This window comes from Capsicum annuum, chromosome 12 (assembly GCF_002878395.1).
Source record: "Capsicum annuum cultivar UCD-10X-F1 chromosome 12, UCD10Xv1.1, whole genome shotgun sequence".
Classification (NCBI taxonomy): domain Eukaryota; kingdom Viridiplantae; phylum Streptophyta; class Magnoliopsida; order Solanales; family Solanaceae; genus Capsicum; species Capsicum annuum.
In genome coordinates, this window is record NC_061122.1 from 191,889,962 (window position 1) to 191,908,058 (window position 18,097).

The window sequence follows — 18,097 nt, forward strand, 5'->3', positions numbered from 1 at the left end:
AAAGTATCTTATTGGTTTAATATATTTAAAAACCAAAAATTGATAAATCGAACCGATAATATATAAAACTGAATCGAGCCGACTGACGTACACTCTTAGCCCTTTCTAAGTGGAACAAAAGGGTAAGATAATTTAAACATGCGGATAGATTGGGCATAGCTCATATGTTAGAGCGCTCGCTTTGCATGCGAGAGGTACGGGGTTCGATTCCCCACACCTCCATTTCTTCTCCCTCATCTTTCAATATCCGGCCCGCCCTTTTTTTAACAACCACCTCTCGTTCCTTATCTGCAGAGAATAAATATAGTGAACCATTTCACCATTATTTTCCTCTCACAACTCCAATGACTCTCTCCTTGTTTTCTCCTTCCTTTCCCCAATTCCCTCCAAATAATCACTATTTCCTTCGCTCTTCTATTCTCTCCTTCTCCAAAAACCTCACTTTTTCTTACTATTCTTCCTCAAAAACCTTCTACTTGAAGATCAAAGCAGCTTCGTTGAATGAATTCGATGGCGAGAAAAAGTTGTTTGATGAGGGTGGATTGATTAGTAGAGTTTCGGCTGCGAAAGATGCGAGTGAGGTATTGGAAATGATAGCAGACATGACTGGGAGAAGTGGTGGTGTTGTTAGTTCGAAGGATTGTGGTTTGATTATCTCTGCTGCACTTGATCGGAGCAATGCTGAATTGGCGCTCTCTGTATTTGATGCTATGCGTTCCACTTTTGATCCTGGTACATTGCCTTTCTTCAACTCCCTTCACTTTTCTCTACTTACTTGTCATGTTTGCTTCTCACTACTTAATTTCATTATTTTCAAAGCTATATTGAATTAGATTAATTCAATGTTTTAAAATTAAAATTTGGATATTCTAAGTATGAAATACACTGTAAGTTGCAATTTTCAGTACAATCTTAAAATGTGGTCAAAGTTCATATAATTTGACTATCAAAAACAAAAGGGCATAAATAAAAGTGAACGAGGGAGTATGTATTTAGTACTCTCTCTATTTCAATTTGTTTGTCTGGCTTTGATTTAACATGGTGTTTAACACACTAAATAACACTTTTGAACATTGTGGTCTTAAACAAAAGATGATGTACTTGGAAAATTAGAATTAAAGAGTAACAAAAAAGAGACATTCTTTTTCGACGGACCCAAAAAAGAAAATGAGACAAATAAATTGAAACATTGAGAGTAATAATCAATTAAAATGTGGATCTAAGAGAAGATATTTTTGCCTTTGCGAATGCTATTCTACCCGAGTTTGTAAGCTTAAAAGCGAGATTTTTCTGGTCATGAAGAAATATTACTCCCTCCGTCCCAATTTAACTGTCTCCCAAAAAGAGTGCCTCTTTCTATATTTACTTAGTTTTCCAATTCGAATATCCTACACGGCAAGAATCTAAAGGACTAAGCTCATGTTTAATTTAAGATCATAAGATTCATAAGTCTACCTTTATTTCTTAAACTTGTGTCCAGTCAAGCTAAAGCATTTAAATTGAGATGGAGGGAGTAATTGATATTTGAATATTAATTTTTTTATTTTGTCGTTTTCCTTCTGCGCGGGTTGTTGGGTTAGGGGGTTGAGTGATTTTTCAAAGGAAAGGTTAATAATGTATGGTTCTTCCCGAAGACTTGAGGAGATATGGAATAATTCAAAGTTTTGTGTGTTGCTTGGGATGTCTAAATAGGTGGAAGAACATTGCTTTCGTGGGGTTGAAGTTTGTTTCCATTTGAAGTTGATATTTTGATGATGCATGTGATGCGAAGTAGCTATGTGGCTATTTGCACTTGCATGTTGAAGGCAATTAATTATTCTTAAGGAAGTGATTCCATGGCCTTTCACAGTACATGTTGTAGACACACCTACTATGACATAGCTTTTTGATAAACAACAAAAACATACCCAATATAATCCCAAAGTTGGGTCTGGGAAGGGTAGGGGTATGCAGACATTACCCCTATCCTAGAGGTAGAGAGGTTGTTTTCGATAGATCTTTGGCTTGCTGAAACACAGATAAAAGCAAGAACGTTTTTTTTTTAAGAAAAATATTTTGTTCCACTATCACTATTACAACAAATAAGTGAAATGAATATCTTAAACTTCATCTTCATAAAAACGTCTTAAAATTCATGTCCCTTCAGATACCGTCATATAAAATGGAATGGTGGATATCAACTATCATCCTCCATCTCCCCCTCACCCAGGGGTTGTATCACTGCTTTGAGCACCACCATAGATAATATAGTTAAGCTTTCAGATATGAGGAATTTGAGATGACTAAAAGATGTGTAATATGTCAAGTTTTTATGATATGCAGTACCACTCTCGCATTGATTCTCTTGTACCAGTTTCCATTGATATCCCCTAATATTGATGCACCTGACTTGCCTATATTTAAGGGACATCTGTTTCAGACGGAGGCCCATCCTATGATAGATGGAGGTGGTCAAGGCCAGATGTTACTACATATACCTTGTTAGTTCGAGGACTTGCAACACTGCTGAGGGTTTCAGATGCCCTTAAAATCATCGCCAATATTTGTCGAGCGGGAAGTTCTCCTAGCGAAGAGGTCATTATTTTTTCACTCACACCAATTTGCTTTTGTATTAGTCTGTTATATGTATCTTAATGTGTTAGAGTTGCACACTTGGATATTATACACAGTTGATCATCTCTCTCTGTGTGAGCAGCAATGCTGATATGAAGGATTTTCTGTGGTAGATTAAATACGTTACTGACTATTCTAGCCTGATAAGTAGATTATCTTGAATCAGTAATGTAATTATTTCAGACCTTTAAACCACTTTGGAATTTTGGATGAGCAAACTTCAAAGAATGGACTATTTATTTGTACTTTTTTAAAGGTAAAACATGCTATACAAGAACAGTGTGGATCATTCAGCTTTCGAATCTCTAGACAATGTAGCTATATGAATATTGAATCATCATTCTATCTTGTTAATTTTGTTTGCTTAGTCAATATATTAGTTTGTATGACTTGTTTTGCTTTTTGTAGTTGTGGTATATTAGCAGCAAAGTGATCCATATCTTCACTGAAATAAGATAGGACCGTTGGTTGTACAATTTTCAGTTAAAAGACTTAATTTGAAGTCTTGAATATGTTTAGTTTATACCACTTGTCTTTTAGAGCGGATTAGTACTTTTCTACCACAAATTCATCTACGTGCTACTGGCTGAAGGAAAAGAACGTGTCCCGTTTCTCTTTATTTATCTCATTTCAATTTTCTAGTGAAATATGTTCCAATTTCAGTTCTTAATTTAAATGGAACTTTCTACGTTCAATTATCTTCCTTCCTAGACAATCCTATATGCTGTTAGGGTGTAACTGATTTGTCCGTTAAGGTATGTGGTATGACATAAATACAGCCAGAGCAAATTGAAGCCCATTTTGATTAATAAAGTTTCCAATAGAAATCCTAGCACTTAGAGATCTAAATTATAGGCTATAGTAAAGAACTTCCTTTATCAAATTTTCGTCTGAAATGTTGCACATTCTTTTCCAATAGAGAAAAGGAACTTTATGTGATAACTTTGCCATCATCAATTTAATCGAAATGTGCGAAGGTATAAGAAGACACATGAAGATTCTTTAGGAATTATCTTAGGTCCTTTTTCTAAGCTCTCTTATTGTTGTTCGGCTACACATTAATTAACATGTAGCTTGGTGTCTGGGCAGGTTCTCTTCGGCAAAGTTGTGCGATGTCCAAGTTGCATGATTGCTGTTACTGTTGTTCAGCCACAAGATGGTATCCAGGTATGCACAAAAGTACTTAAGATTGTATCAGTTCTTTTACAATGAAATGTTGTTGGTTGTGAATTGAGCTGCTTATGGTCAACCAACCAGATCCACTGAGGATAGAGCCAGCTAATTGTTGATTGGCCTGTTTATAACCTTTTCTGTAAGGCGTGAACACAAAAAATTGGCTGAAAGAAGTGCTATTGTTAAAGGACTACATTTATTTACCATTATCTGGCTAAAGATAAGTAATATGATGTCTTGAGTTTGTTTAAGAAAAGGAAATTTAAGTGTTCTGTTTCTTATTATGATGATGACTAGTTTGTCATTGCTATTGAGAAAAGATGCTCCTCTGACATATAAAGTATACTACGGATTGCTGATCAACCTGGTCAGTTACTGTGTGGATTATGTATACACAAAGATATTCCATCAGTCTTTTGGAATACTAAACCACCTCAACGTAGACATTATGATAGTTTCTCCACTTTTAACTTCAATGTGTCTTGTATTTTATTTCTACAACATGATTTAAGAAAATCCACTTCTGCAGGTTGTATCCTGTTCAAAATGCCGTTACCAGTATGAGCTCGTTTCAGGCAGTATTGTTAGTATAGAGTCGGAAGAAATTAGGTTGGTTTTCTTTGACTACTGTGTTATCTAGTAATCTTTCGATTGAAGTGGCTGTACTTTGTTAAATACTTGATTATGTACCAATTATTTCAAACATATCACCAAAAGATAAAAATGAAACTTTCTTTAAAAATACTAAAAGGAGAATAAAACCAACACTCAGACATGAGATAACTGCTCATATGCTTGCTTTTTTTTTTTCAATTTTCATCTAGCTCGGATGTTTTTTTATTTTTATTTTTATTTTTATTTTCAATGCATAGGTCAGACGTATTAATAAAATTTACTCTTGTTCCGATGTTTGTCATGAAAACTGTGTTAGTGTATGGTGTTGATCCTGGGACATTCACTTTTTCTAAGGTTCTCCTCCTGCCGAACGCAGCATGGAAATTCCTGCATGGAGAAGGGGACTAAGATTCCTGTCAATAAAGCAAAACATTCCTGCTGCTGTTCATTCGATTGTGGTACATATCTTTTAAAAGTCATACATACATATCAGTAGTATTTTCTGGTTTCCCACCTTCTTCACCTGGATTTTTTCGATTTCTTATCCTGAAGTGGAGTTCTTGCTCCTATTATTTTGAGACAAATCTTATCGATCAATCTTTTCGTATTCTTAGAAGAGGCTTCTGGAATTCAATCTGGCACTTTTTGTAGGTGGAGACCCCATCTGGAATGGCACGAACACACAAATTTGCTACTGAAACAGTTGATCTTCCTGCACAAGAAGGTGAGAGAGTGACTATTGCTCTAGCAGCACCGCCAAATGTTTACCGAGAGGTGGGTCCATTAAAGTTTAATCCAAAAGCTCCAAACGTTTACCCAGGAGAGCCTTTGTGCTTGACTAACCATAGAGATGGCCGTGAATCACCCTTACTTAGAGCTCCCAAAAAAGATAAAACCCCATCACTATTAAATCCTTCCATCCTTGTTCCTCTTCTTGCTGTATTTGCTACTGGAGATGCTGCCTCTGGGATTATAGATCCCAACTTGCCTCAAATAATAACAGTTGCTGCAGTTTCCTCAATCACTCTTGGGGCCACTTTAAACAGCCTGTTTTTTCCTCAATTCAGCAAGGTACATAAAATGTGATATTTCTTGCTATTTACTTCTTTGATGAAGGATGATATCTAAAAGTTAAATTCATGAACTTATTAAAGATTTCAACAAATGTACTCCTGGATTTACCCAGCCCACCTGCAAAGGAAAAAGGAGATCACAGAAACTATCTCCCTACACTTTTACAGTTTTTATTGCCTTCCTTTTCCTTATTAAGCATCAAGTTAGAGAAGTAAAATTATAGGTTAAGTGTCTCTTTATAGAATGGTTATATTCAATTTACTGGAATTTCTATCCATAGATCCAGGTTATCCTTTTTATTAGGATGATGATCCTTTGTAGTCTTATATAGCCTTTACAAGGTGCTGCAGAAAGAAGGCAGATTCTTACTTTTCTCTTCTTTTTGGTGATAGCTTCCTCGGAGATTAGTTGATACCATTGCCATCAGGCAGCAACTCTTATCTCAGTATGATGTGCTCCAATCACGGATAAAGGAGTTGAAGGAATCTGCTGAGAATGAGGTATACTCCTCCAGTGCAACTTTGTTAATTCACTTGCTCTCTGGTGACATTTGGGTCCAACAAGCTGTTAATTGTTGAAAATATATTTCAAAAATAAAGTAGGAATAAATAATTTTAGTAGTTTTAAATTATTAGAGTCCTATGTGATTTAGGAATTAGTTGTCCTTTTATTATTTGAATAGGAATTAATTATCCCAATTTAAATTGGAATGTAGTTAGAAATTTAGCTATAAATATTTGTTTTGAGTTATTAATAAAAAAATTCCCTTTGACAATATTATTGTCGTATTTTATTTTTCTCCAACTCTTTCTCTGTTATTTCTTCAATTTCAAAGCTAAAAACCAACAATTGGTATCAAGAGCCAATTTCTTGAGGGATCTGTGAGAGATGAATTCTGAAAACAACTTTTCCCAAATAGCTCCTCCTGTCTTTGATGGTGAAAATTACCAACTTTGGGCAGTAAGAATGAAGACTTATCTTGAGGCTTTAGATCTTTGGGAGGCCATGGAGGAGGATTATGATGTTATTCCGCTGCCCGGTAATCCCACGGTGGCCTAGATCAAAAGCCAAAAGGAAAAGAAAATCAGAAAATCAAAGGCAAAAGCAACTTTGTTTGCTAGTCTGTCTCCAATAATTTTCATGAGAATTATGACCCTTAAATCACCAAAAGAAATTTGGGATTATCTGAAGGAAGAATATATCGGAGATGAAAGAATACGAGGCATGAAAGTGTTGAATCTAATAAGGGAATTCGAATTGCAAAAGATGAAGGAATCTGAGACTGTCAAAGAGTACTCAGATCGACTTCTTAGCATATTGTTAACAAGGTAAGATTGTTTGGCACAAAATTTAAAGATTCGAGAATTGTTGAAAAAATTCTTGTTACAGTGCCTGAAAGATACGAAGTATCAATAATTACCTTGGAAAACACAAAAGACCTGTCCAAGATTACCTTGACAGAATTGTTAAATACGTTGCAGGCGCAAGAGCAAAGGAGGCTTATGAATGAAGATAGTATGGTTGAAGGAGCTTCGGCGGCCAACCACAAGACTCAAAGCAGGGTAATAAGTACCCACCTTGCCAGTACTGTGGCAAAATAGGTCATCCTCCATTTAAATGTTGGAATAGACCAGATGCAGAATGTAAGATCTGCAATCAATTTGGCCATGAAGCTGTTATTTGCAAAAACAAATATCAAGAAGATGAAGCAGATGCCCAAGTCACCAAAGAAGAAGAAGAGATCACTTATTTGTGGCAACATATTCTTCAACCAAGAAATCTATTTTTTGGATGATTGATAGTGGTTGTATAACCCACATGACATATGACAATTTTTTTTAAAGAGTTTTTGCCTTTGGAAAATAACAAAATTAGAATTGGGAATGGTGACTATATTCTTGCAGAACGAAAAGGGAATGTTGCAAAAAACAGTTTCAGGTACAACAATAATTTCAAATGTCCTTTACGTGCCCGATATTGACAAAAGTTTGTTAAGTGTTGGTGAGCTAATGGAAGAAGGATTTAAATTATTATTTGGAGACAAATATTGTCGAATCTTTGATTCTACTACTCATGAAATTTTACAAGTTGATATGAGAGACAAAGTTTCTTATTTAATCCAACAAAAGATGCACACAAGCCATGCAAGAACAAAGATGAATTGATAGGTCAAATTCAGCCAAACCCGAGACAATTTTTGATCTAAGGAGAAGTGTTGAAAATATGTCTCAGAAATAAAGTAGGAATAAATAATTGTAATAGTTTTAAATTATTAGAGTCCTATGTGATTTAGGAATCAATTGTCCTTTTATTATTTGAATAGGAATTAGTTATCCCAATTTAAATTGGAATGTAGTTAGAAATTTAGCTATAAATATATGTTGTGAGTTATTAATAAAAAAATTCCCTTTGACAATACTATTGCCGTATTTTATTTTTCTTCAACTCTTTTTCTGTTATTTCTCCAATTTCAAAGCTAAAAACCCACATTAATCAACTTCCTGTCTGGGTCCTGAAAAGATAAAAGGCAGCTGAAATGAAAAAGAATAAGAACTGGATATGTTTGCTTTATTAGCCTTGTCTCATGCCTGCATAATTTGAGTTGACTGCGACATGCTTTCTCTGCTTCCTTTTTCAGTTGATGGCTAGAATTTTCTACTAGTAATAAGGACTAAGGCTTATAGCTTCTTGAAAAGTCATTTTGGCTAAATCCACAAAAATAAATTTATACTCTGCACCCACTGTCACAAAGGAACAGTTGGTGCAGTACAGATGACTCTCTAGTGTCAATTCACAAAGCAAAATCAAATTCTCTGCCTCTGGTTGTCGGCATAGATGAGACACTTAGATCAAGATTGTAAATAAATTACACTCGTTTTGAGTTTAACAGTTGTTTTGTCTGCTTTAGTCCTAAAGTCCATTAGGTCATGACATTTGGTTGATTAGACGATTATCAAGTGATCCAGAAGACCTAATCAATGAGATTTGGGGCGGTAACGTTCTTTATTACTTCTTCATTTTATGTTCTAACTCCCAGTAATAGAATGGGAAACCTACACTTGACACTTGCTCTCTTTCTTGATGACTTTCTTTCATATTGGTTTCAGATTCATACTCACATTTCTGTTATTGATGCTCCTGCTCCCCAGTTCATTTACAATTGTTTATAGCCTTTTAATTTTTTCATCTCATTTTCTTTCAAATCTTAGTTCGAAAGCAGGCAAACAAGTTGTATAGTGATTGCCTTGAGGGAATCTTTCTCATTGCGTTTTCTAGGGAAAAGCATTTGTTTAATTATTTTCGCTAATTAGTTGGATATTCCTCATTCCTTTTCGCCTCATTCTATATATGTATGGGAAATCTAACCATTCACTCTTGAGTCTCATCAATGAATTTCGTTACTCTCTGCTCGCATGCTACTGCATTAGGCACCTGACTCATCTAAGCATCGTCAACTGAACTGTGTCCTGCATCTGCCTCTGGTCATACTTTATGTGGTTCTATTTATTTTGTTAAAAAAAATAGTCTGTAGTTAATTTGGACTTACTAACAGAATTTTCTAGCTGTGAGAAAAGGTAGGAGTCCACATAAGTTACAGTAGAGTCATGCAAAGATCATTAATATGTTTATTTGTAAAGTTATCTCATTTTGCTGTCAAAATTGTCGTGCACCTGGAATTCATGTTTGTGGAACAGTTGTATGTCATAAATGTTCTTTTGTTTCACTTGGTAATTATTTTTGAGCTTGCTGTTATCTACCATTCAGTGTTAAATCGTGGTTTCGGTGTGAAGGCTAGCCATATTGGTTTCTTATGAGTTCATTATAGTTGATTTCTGGAAATATCCCAACATCAATCCTTTGAATGATTTATTGCCTTGATCATGTATTTTGAGGTGAAATTTTATTCACTAAATTTGTAGGTCTGGATGTTGGCTCGCATGTGCCAACTGGAAAACAAAATCTTTGCTGTTGGAGAACCTGCTTATCGGTAAAAGTCTCTTGAATCCCTTATATCTGTTCTTGTTTTAATGAACAGCTTCTGTTCAGACTAAAATGTGTATGCTTCATTGTCACACATTACATGGCTTTCTCTTTGATTTATCAAGGGCCCGGAGAAGTAAAGTGAAAAGGGTGCGTGAAAGTTTGGAATGCTCCCTTTCGAGAAGGATCGAGCTGATTGAAAGCTATGCAAGAGTGCGTTATCTTTCCAGAAATGCTCAGTTGGATGAGTGAAGCTCAAATGCCATTGAACATGCATTCCAAATTTATGAATAAATATGCCTTGTGTATTGCAGATTTCTTCCATTATAGAAATTGAAGTAGAGATGGATTCAGATGTTCTTGCTGCTGAAGCAGCAGGCAATGCGGTAAGGATCATTTTGTTATAACTTTGACATTCCGTTTTTTTTTTTTTTTTAAAATTACATGTGAAAACTACAGAGTGGTACTTATACATATGATTTCGTTTTTCCTGGTTACCATTGTTTCTGTGGTTCATATTGCTCTGTGAAGGTGCAATTTTAGCTTTCTACTGGCATGTTTTCATCTTATTTTACTCTATGCAGGAAAATATTGCTGAACAAATACAACAAATAATGGAGCTTGAGAATCTTGAGGAGGTATGTGTTGTTTACTTTTACGTACTTTCTGTCTTCATTATAATTGCAGTGTAATCCTATAAGTTGCGTTTTTAACCCCGCTTTGTCTTGGCATTGACACTGTTGTTCTTCCATTATTGTAGAAATGGAAAATCCAAGCAGAGGCAAATGATGAGGCGGAAAGGCTTCTCAGTTCTGAACCTATAACTACCGAAAAGGTTCCAGAAAGATGATAATGCACATAGTTTGTATCAAGAGTAAATATCCACCTTCCTGGTTCATTTTCACTGTATTTGGCTATTTGTTATCGACGAATCAGTCAAGCCGATGTTCATTTCCGGGTTTCATACATTATCGTTACCAGAGACTAATTCCTAAGTTTCAGAAGTCTGCCAAAGATCTGGAAAAAACTCAATTTTAGCAAAAGGGTTGTAAAGGGAGAAAGAGAACTTGCATCTAGTGACCCAAACTTTACGTCTCCTTTTATCTTTTTTTTTTTTTGTTGATCTGTAAAGAAAACATAACATACTTCATGTACCTACTCTTTGGCGATTGTTTGTGTAATTATTGAACTTCACTTGCGTATGATCTTTTGAAGTTGGTTTCTTTTTTGAGTTTCTTCGAGCAAAATTTAAAAAAGACTTTGCAAGTTCAAACTTATGAAGTTGTGGTACAATTAAGAGATAGATACAGAATTTAACGTTTGTGGGTTCTGACTTCTGATGTTTATTACATACTATCTTAGTGTACGTGCTTTGAACGTGTGTCTTTCCTTAATTAAGTTTTATAAAAAAAAAGTTATTAAAATATAACAATTTATATTAAAATAAATATTGTATCTAATTAAACAATATAAGAAAATTATCATATCTCAAATATGTTATTGCATGTTGTGTTTTAATTTATTGTTTCTTTAAAATAAAAAATTAGTTTTTTTTTCACCAAAAAAATAAATAAATAAATTAGTTTTTTCTAAAGGTGTGTGTGCATATATATATATATATATATATATATAAATCACATTTCATCAAAACTATGGTATAATTTAGTTAGTTGAATTCAAAATTCTAATCCTATACTTTTTAGTTGTTTTTAGAATTCTTAAGTTTTTGTTTTTTCAAATATACATAGTAATGTTTATGTATATTACTCCCAAGCTAGTTTTTATTAGACCAAAAATAACGGAAGAGCATTTTTATGACAATAATTTTTATTTAGTTTATCAAAATATTATTTAAGTAAGGAGATTTATAACTAAAAATTAATTGATTTCAAAATTTTAATATTTAAAAAGTATGAAATTATAATTTTAAATAATGTAAGATATATTTTTAAGGGTAAACAGATGAATATATTGTAGGTTCGTATGTCCATCACATTCCTATATTATTCAACTCAAATTTGATGCTTTTACTCTTTTGACTCTAATCTTTTTGTATAGTTAGTAAAACTTCAACACATAAATTCACATGTAATTTATCATAATTTCAGTCAAATCACATATTTAACGGTTCAAATCTAACCTAAATTTCTCTAGTGTTGCAATTTTCCGTAAGAAAATAAAAATAACAAATTATATATATGTATATATATATATGGAGAGAGAGAAATCACTTTTTAGGTTATTATTGCAGTAGACATAAGGGAAAGAGGTACTGCATTAATTATAAAAAGGGGTATCGCTTAAAAAATGAATTATAAAATCAACAACGCATGATTTAGAAGGAAAAAAAATTGATAAGTTGAGTAGATAATTGTACTTGAATATGTGAGTCGTTTTCGTATATTTAATCGAGGAAGAACATTACTTATTAATAGATCCAACAAAGAATACAAACTAAATTTATTAAGAACATAAATTTGACTAATAATGCAAATTAAATCAACCAAGAATATAAGTAAAATTATCGGCATAACAATTAATATTGTTTTTAAATTATTAATAAGCAATCAACCATCAACAATGCAAAATAAGTGAGTTTTTATGATAAATAAACAAAAGTGAGTTGACGAAGAGAATCTAGAGAATAGAATCTGGAGAAGAGACAAAATTGAAAAAAATGAAAGAAAAAGATGGTGAAGATGGTAAAAAACGAAATTAGCATGATTTTTATAGAAGTTGGTAAAAGGTATGTTAAAACCTATTTTACATGGGATAGAAATTGTTGATTGTCCATATTTTGCATGAAACAGGCTATGCTTAAAAGCAAGTTGGGAAAGGATAATTTTTTTGTTTTAATTACTATTATAGTTTTTTTTTTGGTTCTCGTTTGGTTGTGTTTTTTTTTTTTTACTAATTATTTATTCTTACATTTTTTTTTTGGGTTTCGCGTTAAGATTGCTTTTTTTAATTACTTTTTTGGTTTGGAATTTTATTTTTTATTTTTTTTGATTTCTTGTTATGGTTTGTTTTTTTTTTAAATGGTAAAAAAGAAATTCTATTTTTGTGAGGAAATTTATTTTTTTGGTAATATAGTCAATATTTAATATTACTAAAATAATAGAAAAAAGGTAAAAAGGCTATTTTGTCTAAAGCGAAATCTTTTAATGAAGGGTAAAAAGTTCAAATCACTTTTATAAGGGTTTTCACACTTTTAATATATTATAGATTATAGATATAGATATAGATATAGATATAGATATAGATTATAGATATAGATATAGATATAGATATATATAGTTAGTTTTTTAATTGGATTTCAATTAAATTACTTTTTTTTTGGTTTCCCATCGTGTTCGGTGTCCGAATTGGAGCTCCGACTAATCCGAATCACGCATTGCAGGGTCCATTAAGATGACAGCGCTCCCAACAAAGTTTTATCCTCCACTAAATTACTTAATCTGGGTTCAGCCTAACTGGTACTTTTCACCAGCTCCACCCTTATTCTGAAGTTGATTTGAATGTGAATTCCAAGTGAAGTTATTAGAACTTTTGACTTGTATCAAATTTTCAACTTTCACCATCTTTTCCTAAGAAAAAGCTATCCAAAAGAAAGAAATTTTGTTGAGATAAATAAATTCCTTTGCACTATTTCTTGAGTTAGTATTTCTACTCTTTGTAATTGTTCAATATATTAAAAGTATATATTTAATAACATTTATTTAATTTAAAAAATTAATAAATAATTTATTATTTTATATTTATTATTAAATTTATTATATTAAAAAACGATATAGTAATTTTACCCTTACTATTATTAATTGTTTCCAGAGGTACGTAATTCAGTCAATGCATTAAAGTAGTAAACATGGAAGAAGAGAGTATCATTCTTTTCTTTCTCTGTCGGTAGGGGTTTTAGGGAGGAAGGTCAGTGGTTTTCACGTGGCCAATTCTGTGTGACAGGCAAAAAGAAAGAATCAACATCTAGCTGTTATTATTATCATTTATGCTTGGTGAACAATATGACAGTTAACAATGACAAATGGCAAAGCCCAATTAAAATTTGGAACTTTTCGAAAAATGATGATATTTGCATCTTTTCCTACTTCAAATTTAAAAGAAAAAGGGGGTGTTTTAGTTTGTTCACTAGGATGACACTTGCTAGACAAATGTGTGACCCCAATTATTGGGAAAAACAAAACAGGTAGTAATAACTTAAATAAAACACATGGGACCCAACAACGAGGTCTTTTGTTGACTTGTTGTCACCTATATTTTACTCCCTCCATTTCATATTAATTAACTTTCTTGCTAAAAATATTTATTTTAATTTAATTGTCTCATTTATAAAATTAAGAGAATTTTATTATGTTCTTTCAAAATTATTCATATTATTAAATGACTACATAAAGTATATAACTCACATTTAATATATTTTTTTAAATTTAGACAATTATTATTGTACAACATATGAATTTCTCTAAGAAAAAAAAACATCACCAGCCAAGATATATGGAGAACACTCACTAAAGATATACAACTTCATGAACGATAGTGAACAATCCATCTATATTTGACGACGCAACATTCGTATTCTACAATATTTTAATAGTGATAGAGTCATTACTCAATCAACGAGTAATATATTTTTCAATTAAGAGTCATTTTATCAAACAAATAGTATCAGTTGTGACCAACTGTTTATCTATTAACGTAATTAAAATGATTAGTGACATATATATTTTGCTTGATTAGTAAATTACTTATTAGTACATATTTTGATACGAGTACGATCACGATCATGAACACTTTTTGAGTATTTTGAAGACCACCTAAAAAGTGCACAAGTCTAAGTGTGAAGGAGGCCTAAAACCGTCCCAAGCACACTCCATGGGCTATTTTTGGAGCCCTTTTCATTAAAAGGTCTTTTAGTCATTTGTCTTTTATTTTGTAATGTAATATAAATTGAACATTGTAGGGTTTTAGTTGGTAGTTTTTATGAATGTTGAAGAAAGAACACTCCTCTTAGAGAGAGAGAGAGTCCACAATCGAAACTAGGGCATAACATAAGGGTGGATTCTCTTGTGTGTTGCATTTTACTTGATACGTTAGTGCTTAGGTGGTGGACGCCTCTCTTGTGTCAATTGTAAGAGTTAGGTGTTTGTTGTGTGAAGTGTTAAAGGTCCAAGAGTGAAATATGCTCTTGGATTGTTAAGACTACATCAACACTTGTCTAACTATCTATCTTGTATCTTGTTTTAGTTTCGGCTTCTTGTGTTATTAATATAACCCGTTTGTTCTTGTTGCTATTGTAATATTGTGGAGCTTCATCTTGTGTTGCTAAACTTGTTGTTGGCTGGCTGTTTTGGTGTATTAACACCTTGTATCCTCTTCTTTCTTGTTCTAGATAGTGAATTCGAGAGAGGTTCCCATTTGGTCCACGATTTGTTGTGATTTATGGATTGTTTTGGGGTGTGATTTCGTGTTTTCTTATTTGTTTCGTATTATTTGGTATCAGAGCAAGGCTGGTTTTTGTTTCCACAAAGCCAATCTTGGGTTTGATTAGTAAAAAAAAAAGTTGATAAAAACTAAAAAATTTCAAAAAATAGCAATCTGTCCATTTTTGTGTTCTTGGCCAAAAATTGTGTTGTGTTGTTGTCTTGGCCATGATTTTCTTGTTTTTCCTGACTAGATCTTGCAGTTCTTTTGTTTGTCTAGTGTGTTTCTAGTGTTGTTCTATCTCACTAACACTAAAAGTGTCTAGATCTAAAGGTTGAGCTTATAATATTGGCATCGTTGTTGTGAACTTGAAGTGTCCATGTGTTGATCCTTATTGTTGAAGGTTGGTGTTGTTGTTGTTGAGTTCTTGAGCTTGACCTTGTGTTATTATTGTGAATTGGTGGCTTAAGAACTTCTTATTGAAGTTGTTGTTGAAAGGTGGAACTTGACAAAGTGTTGATTGAAGTGTGAGACCAACTTGAACCTTAGACTCCAAGATTCAAAAGTTTGTGTTCTTGGTGTTCTTGGTGTTTTTCAGCAATCTTCATCTTTTATTGAAAAAAAAGTGGATGTTAGATCTAAGAGGGTGAAGGAAGGAGGTGTAGTATTTGTTAGTCATCAAAGACTTTTACCACCACTTCCAACCACTCAAAGACTTTACAACCCTTTTCCAACCAACTTCCATGTTTTGAGGGCCTTCTTTTAAGGAAAAATACCTCAAAAGTCCAAGTCTTGAAACTTGAGTTGAAAAAGAGTTCTAAGATTTATTCTTTCCCTCCTTAAATAATTCCACCAATCCAGATCCAAAATTGGTCAAGACTTGAACCTTGGACAGTAAAACTTGACAAAATCGTGACCAATTGAGGATTGCCACGTCATCACATTTTTTACCGTTCACCGATAATTTTTAATCTCAAATTTTATATTTCTTAGTTTCATTTTATTGTTTCTTTAGTTTCGTTTGTTGATTCCATTACTAACTTACAAGCTAGTACTAGAATGTAAGTTAGTTTTGAAACCGTTCTTCGTGTATACGTTCCTTTGTATGTCTTATTCTTTTGACTCATTGTAATACATGGTCAACCTCTCAATGCCTCATGGAGTACAATTAAGGTTATGACACTTGTGACATCAAAGTGTGAAAAATCCGAGAGACAAAATAATAGAGAGGGAGTGTAAGGACCATTCTTGTACAGCTAACTTGTTTGTTGTTTTGTAGGTAACTTTTGGCCATAATGGAAACCATTTTGGCCCTTCTTGATGCTTTGTCCCGAGACCTTGCTAGGGCAAATGTGGGTCTTAAAAAAATTGACTCGAATGTGGTAACTATAAGTGAGAGGTTGGATCGAATGGAGAGTCGAAGAAACTCTCGTGCTTTTACTCCCGAAACTTTACTTCCAATGACCAATTCTCCAAGACCACCACATAATGCCACAATCCAAGCTCCAAATAGCCCTCAAAATCGAGAACAAGATAGACCACTTCCTCCGCAAGTTGATCAAGTCCAACAAGGAGGACTTGAAAACCAATTTCCTCCCATCCAAACTCCACAAACGAAACCCTAATTAACCAAAGCAAGCCTCTTAACCGAAGCTCTACTACACAAACCCGAAATGTCCATATAGAGAAGAATGGTAGAAAGGAACATGAAGGATATAGGGTCTACGACAATGCTTGTATGATGGTAGGAGACTTGTTTCGGATGAGATTGAAGACAAGACTCAAGATAGAGAGGAAGCCGAGGTTCAAAATGAAGATGTTAGCCGAGAATTGTTCTCATTGTATCCTCGAATTCCCTTTGTTTTTTTTGGTGGATTATTTTGTGCACTTTCTTGATGTTTTGCAGACTGTTTTGGGTGGTTTCTTTTGGAGGGCCAATTGCATGAGGTGAAGCCATGAATTTGTGATCATAGACGCTTTTTGAGTATTTTGAAGATTACCTAAAGAGTGCACAAGTCTAAGTGTGAAGGAGGCCCAAAACTGTCCCAAGCACACTCCATGGGCTATTTTTGGAGTCTTTTTCATTAAAGGGTCTTTTAGTCTTTTGTCTTTTATTTTGTAATGTAATATAAATTGAACATTGTAAGGTTTTAGTTGGTAGTTTTTATGAATGTTGAAGAAAGAACACTCCTCTTAGAGAGAGAGAGTCCACAACTGAAACTAGGGCATGACATAAGGGTAGATTTTCTTGTGTATTGCATTTTTCTTGATACGTTGGTGCTTAGGTGGTGGACGCCTCTCTTGTGTCAATTATAAGAGTTAGGTGTTTGTTGTGTGAAGTGTTAAAGGTCCAAGAGTGAAATATGCTCTTGGGTTGTTAAGACTACATCAACACTTGTCTAACTATCTATCTTGTATCTTGTTTTAGTTTCGGCTTCTTGTGTTGTTAATGCAACTCTTTTGTTCTTATTGCTATTGTCATATTGTGGAGCTTCATCTTGTGTTGCTAAACTTGTTGTTGAATGGCTGTTTTGGTGTATTAACACCTTGTATCCTCTTCTTTCTTGTTCTAGATAGTGAATCCGAGAGGGGTCCCCATTTAGTCCACGATTTTTTGTGATTTGTGGACTGTTTTGGGGTTTGATTTCGTGTTTCCTTGTTTGTTCCGTATCATATTTACTTATTAATACATATGTTTTAAGGGTTTTTTCTGCAATACTACTAATCCACTATTGGGATCTTCGCCTGTTAATAGAGTATGTACTTTGTTTACAAAATTGTATGGATTCGAACCTAGTTCTACTAATTCTTAAAAGTCTTGTGGGAATATTGTCTTATAAGCTTCCATATTCTTTTAAAATGTTTTAAGTTTTTATATAAGTGATGTATGGTCTCTGAACTTGTCTAGCAAATGGATGCGTTGCTAACGATATACGATTCAGATATTGACTTTTAAACGAAGAAATAAAAAAGAGGACAGACAAAGTAGCAGAAGAAATAGTTTTGAATAACTATCTGGACAAAGAGAGAGAGAGTTAGTAGTTTCTATTGAAACTAAATTAAAATGTATATTAGTTTAAATTTGAATCATTTTAGAAATAAAAATTAATAATAATCAACTCTAAATATTATTAACTGCTTTAAGGATATTTTAGACATTTTGACAAAAAAAAAGTACTTAACAACACTTGTGTTTATCAAATAC

At 33.3% G+C, this 18,097-nt stretch overlaps 1 protein-coding gene across 2 annotated transcripts; it reads left to right on the forward strand.

Moving 5' to 3' along the window:
• The first annotated feature begins 190 nt into the window (after positions 1-190).
• Positions 191-10,658, forward strand: LOC107851130. 2 transcript variants are annotated; one of them, XM_047400916.1, is made up of 12 exons: positions 191-732; positions 2,405-2,574; positions 3,703-3,780; positions 4,316-4,395; positions 4,778-4,859; positions 5,053-5,472; positions 5,868-5,975; positions 9,396-9,463; positions 9,582-9,669; positions 9,771-9,842; positions 10,041-10,094; positions 10,217-10,658. In XM_047400916.1, exons 1-12 carry the CDS (start codon positions 345-347, stop codon positions 10,304-10,306), a joined length of 1,698 nt encoding a protein of 565 aa, XP_047256872.1. In that variant the 5' UTR covers positions 191-344; the 3' UTR covers positions 10,307-10,658. The 2 variants fall into 2 exon arrangements, with proteins under 2 accessions (XP_047256872.1, XP_047256873.1); XM_047400917.1 differs by lacking the exons at positions 9,396-9,463; positions 9,582-9,669; positions 9,771-9,842; positions 10,041-10,094; positions 10,217-10,658 and adding an exon at positions 6,957-7,378 and having other exon boundaries at positions 261-732.
• The last annotated feature ends 7,439 nt before the right edge of the window (positions 10,659-18,097 follow it).

What these genes read in the sequence shown, in the direction of transcription:
- LOC107851130 (XM_047400916.1), top strand. Translation starts at nt 345, where the DNA reads ATGACTCTCTCCTTGTTTTCTCCTTCCTTTCCCCAATTCCCTCCAAAT. An exon ending in ATAGAGTCGGAAGAAATTAG is followed by an intron (nt 4,396 to 4,777) that starts GTTGGTTTTCTT and finishes TGCCGAACGCAG; the next exon opens with CATGGAAATTCCTGCATGGA. An exon ending in AGGAATCTGCTGAGAATGAG is followed by an intron (nt 5,976 to 9,395) that starts GTATACTCCTCC and finishes CTAAATTTGTAG; the next exon opens with GTCTGGATGTTGGCTCGCAT.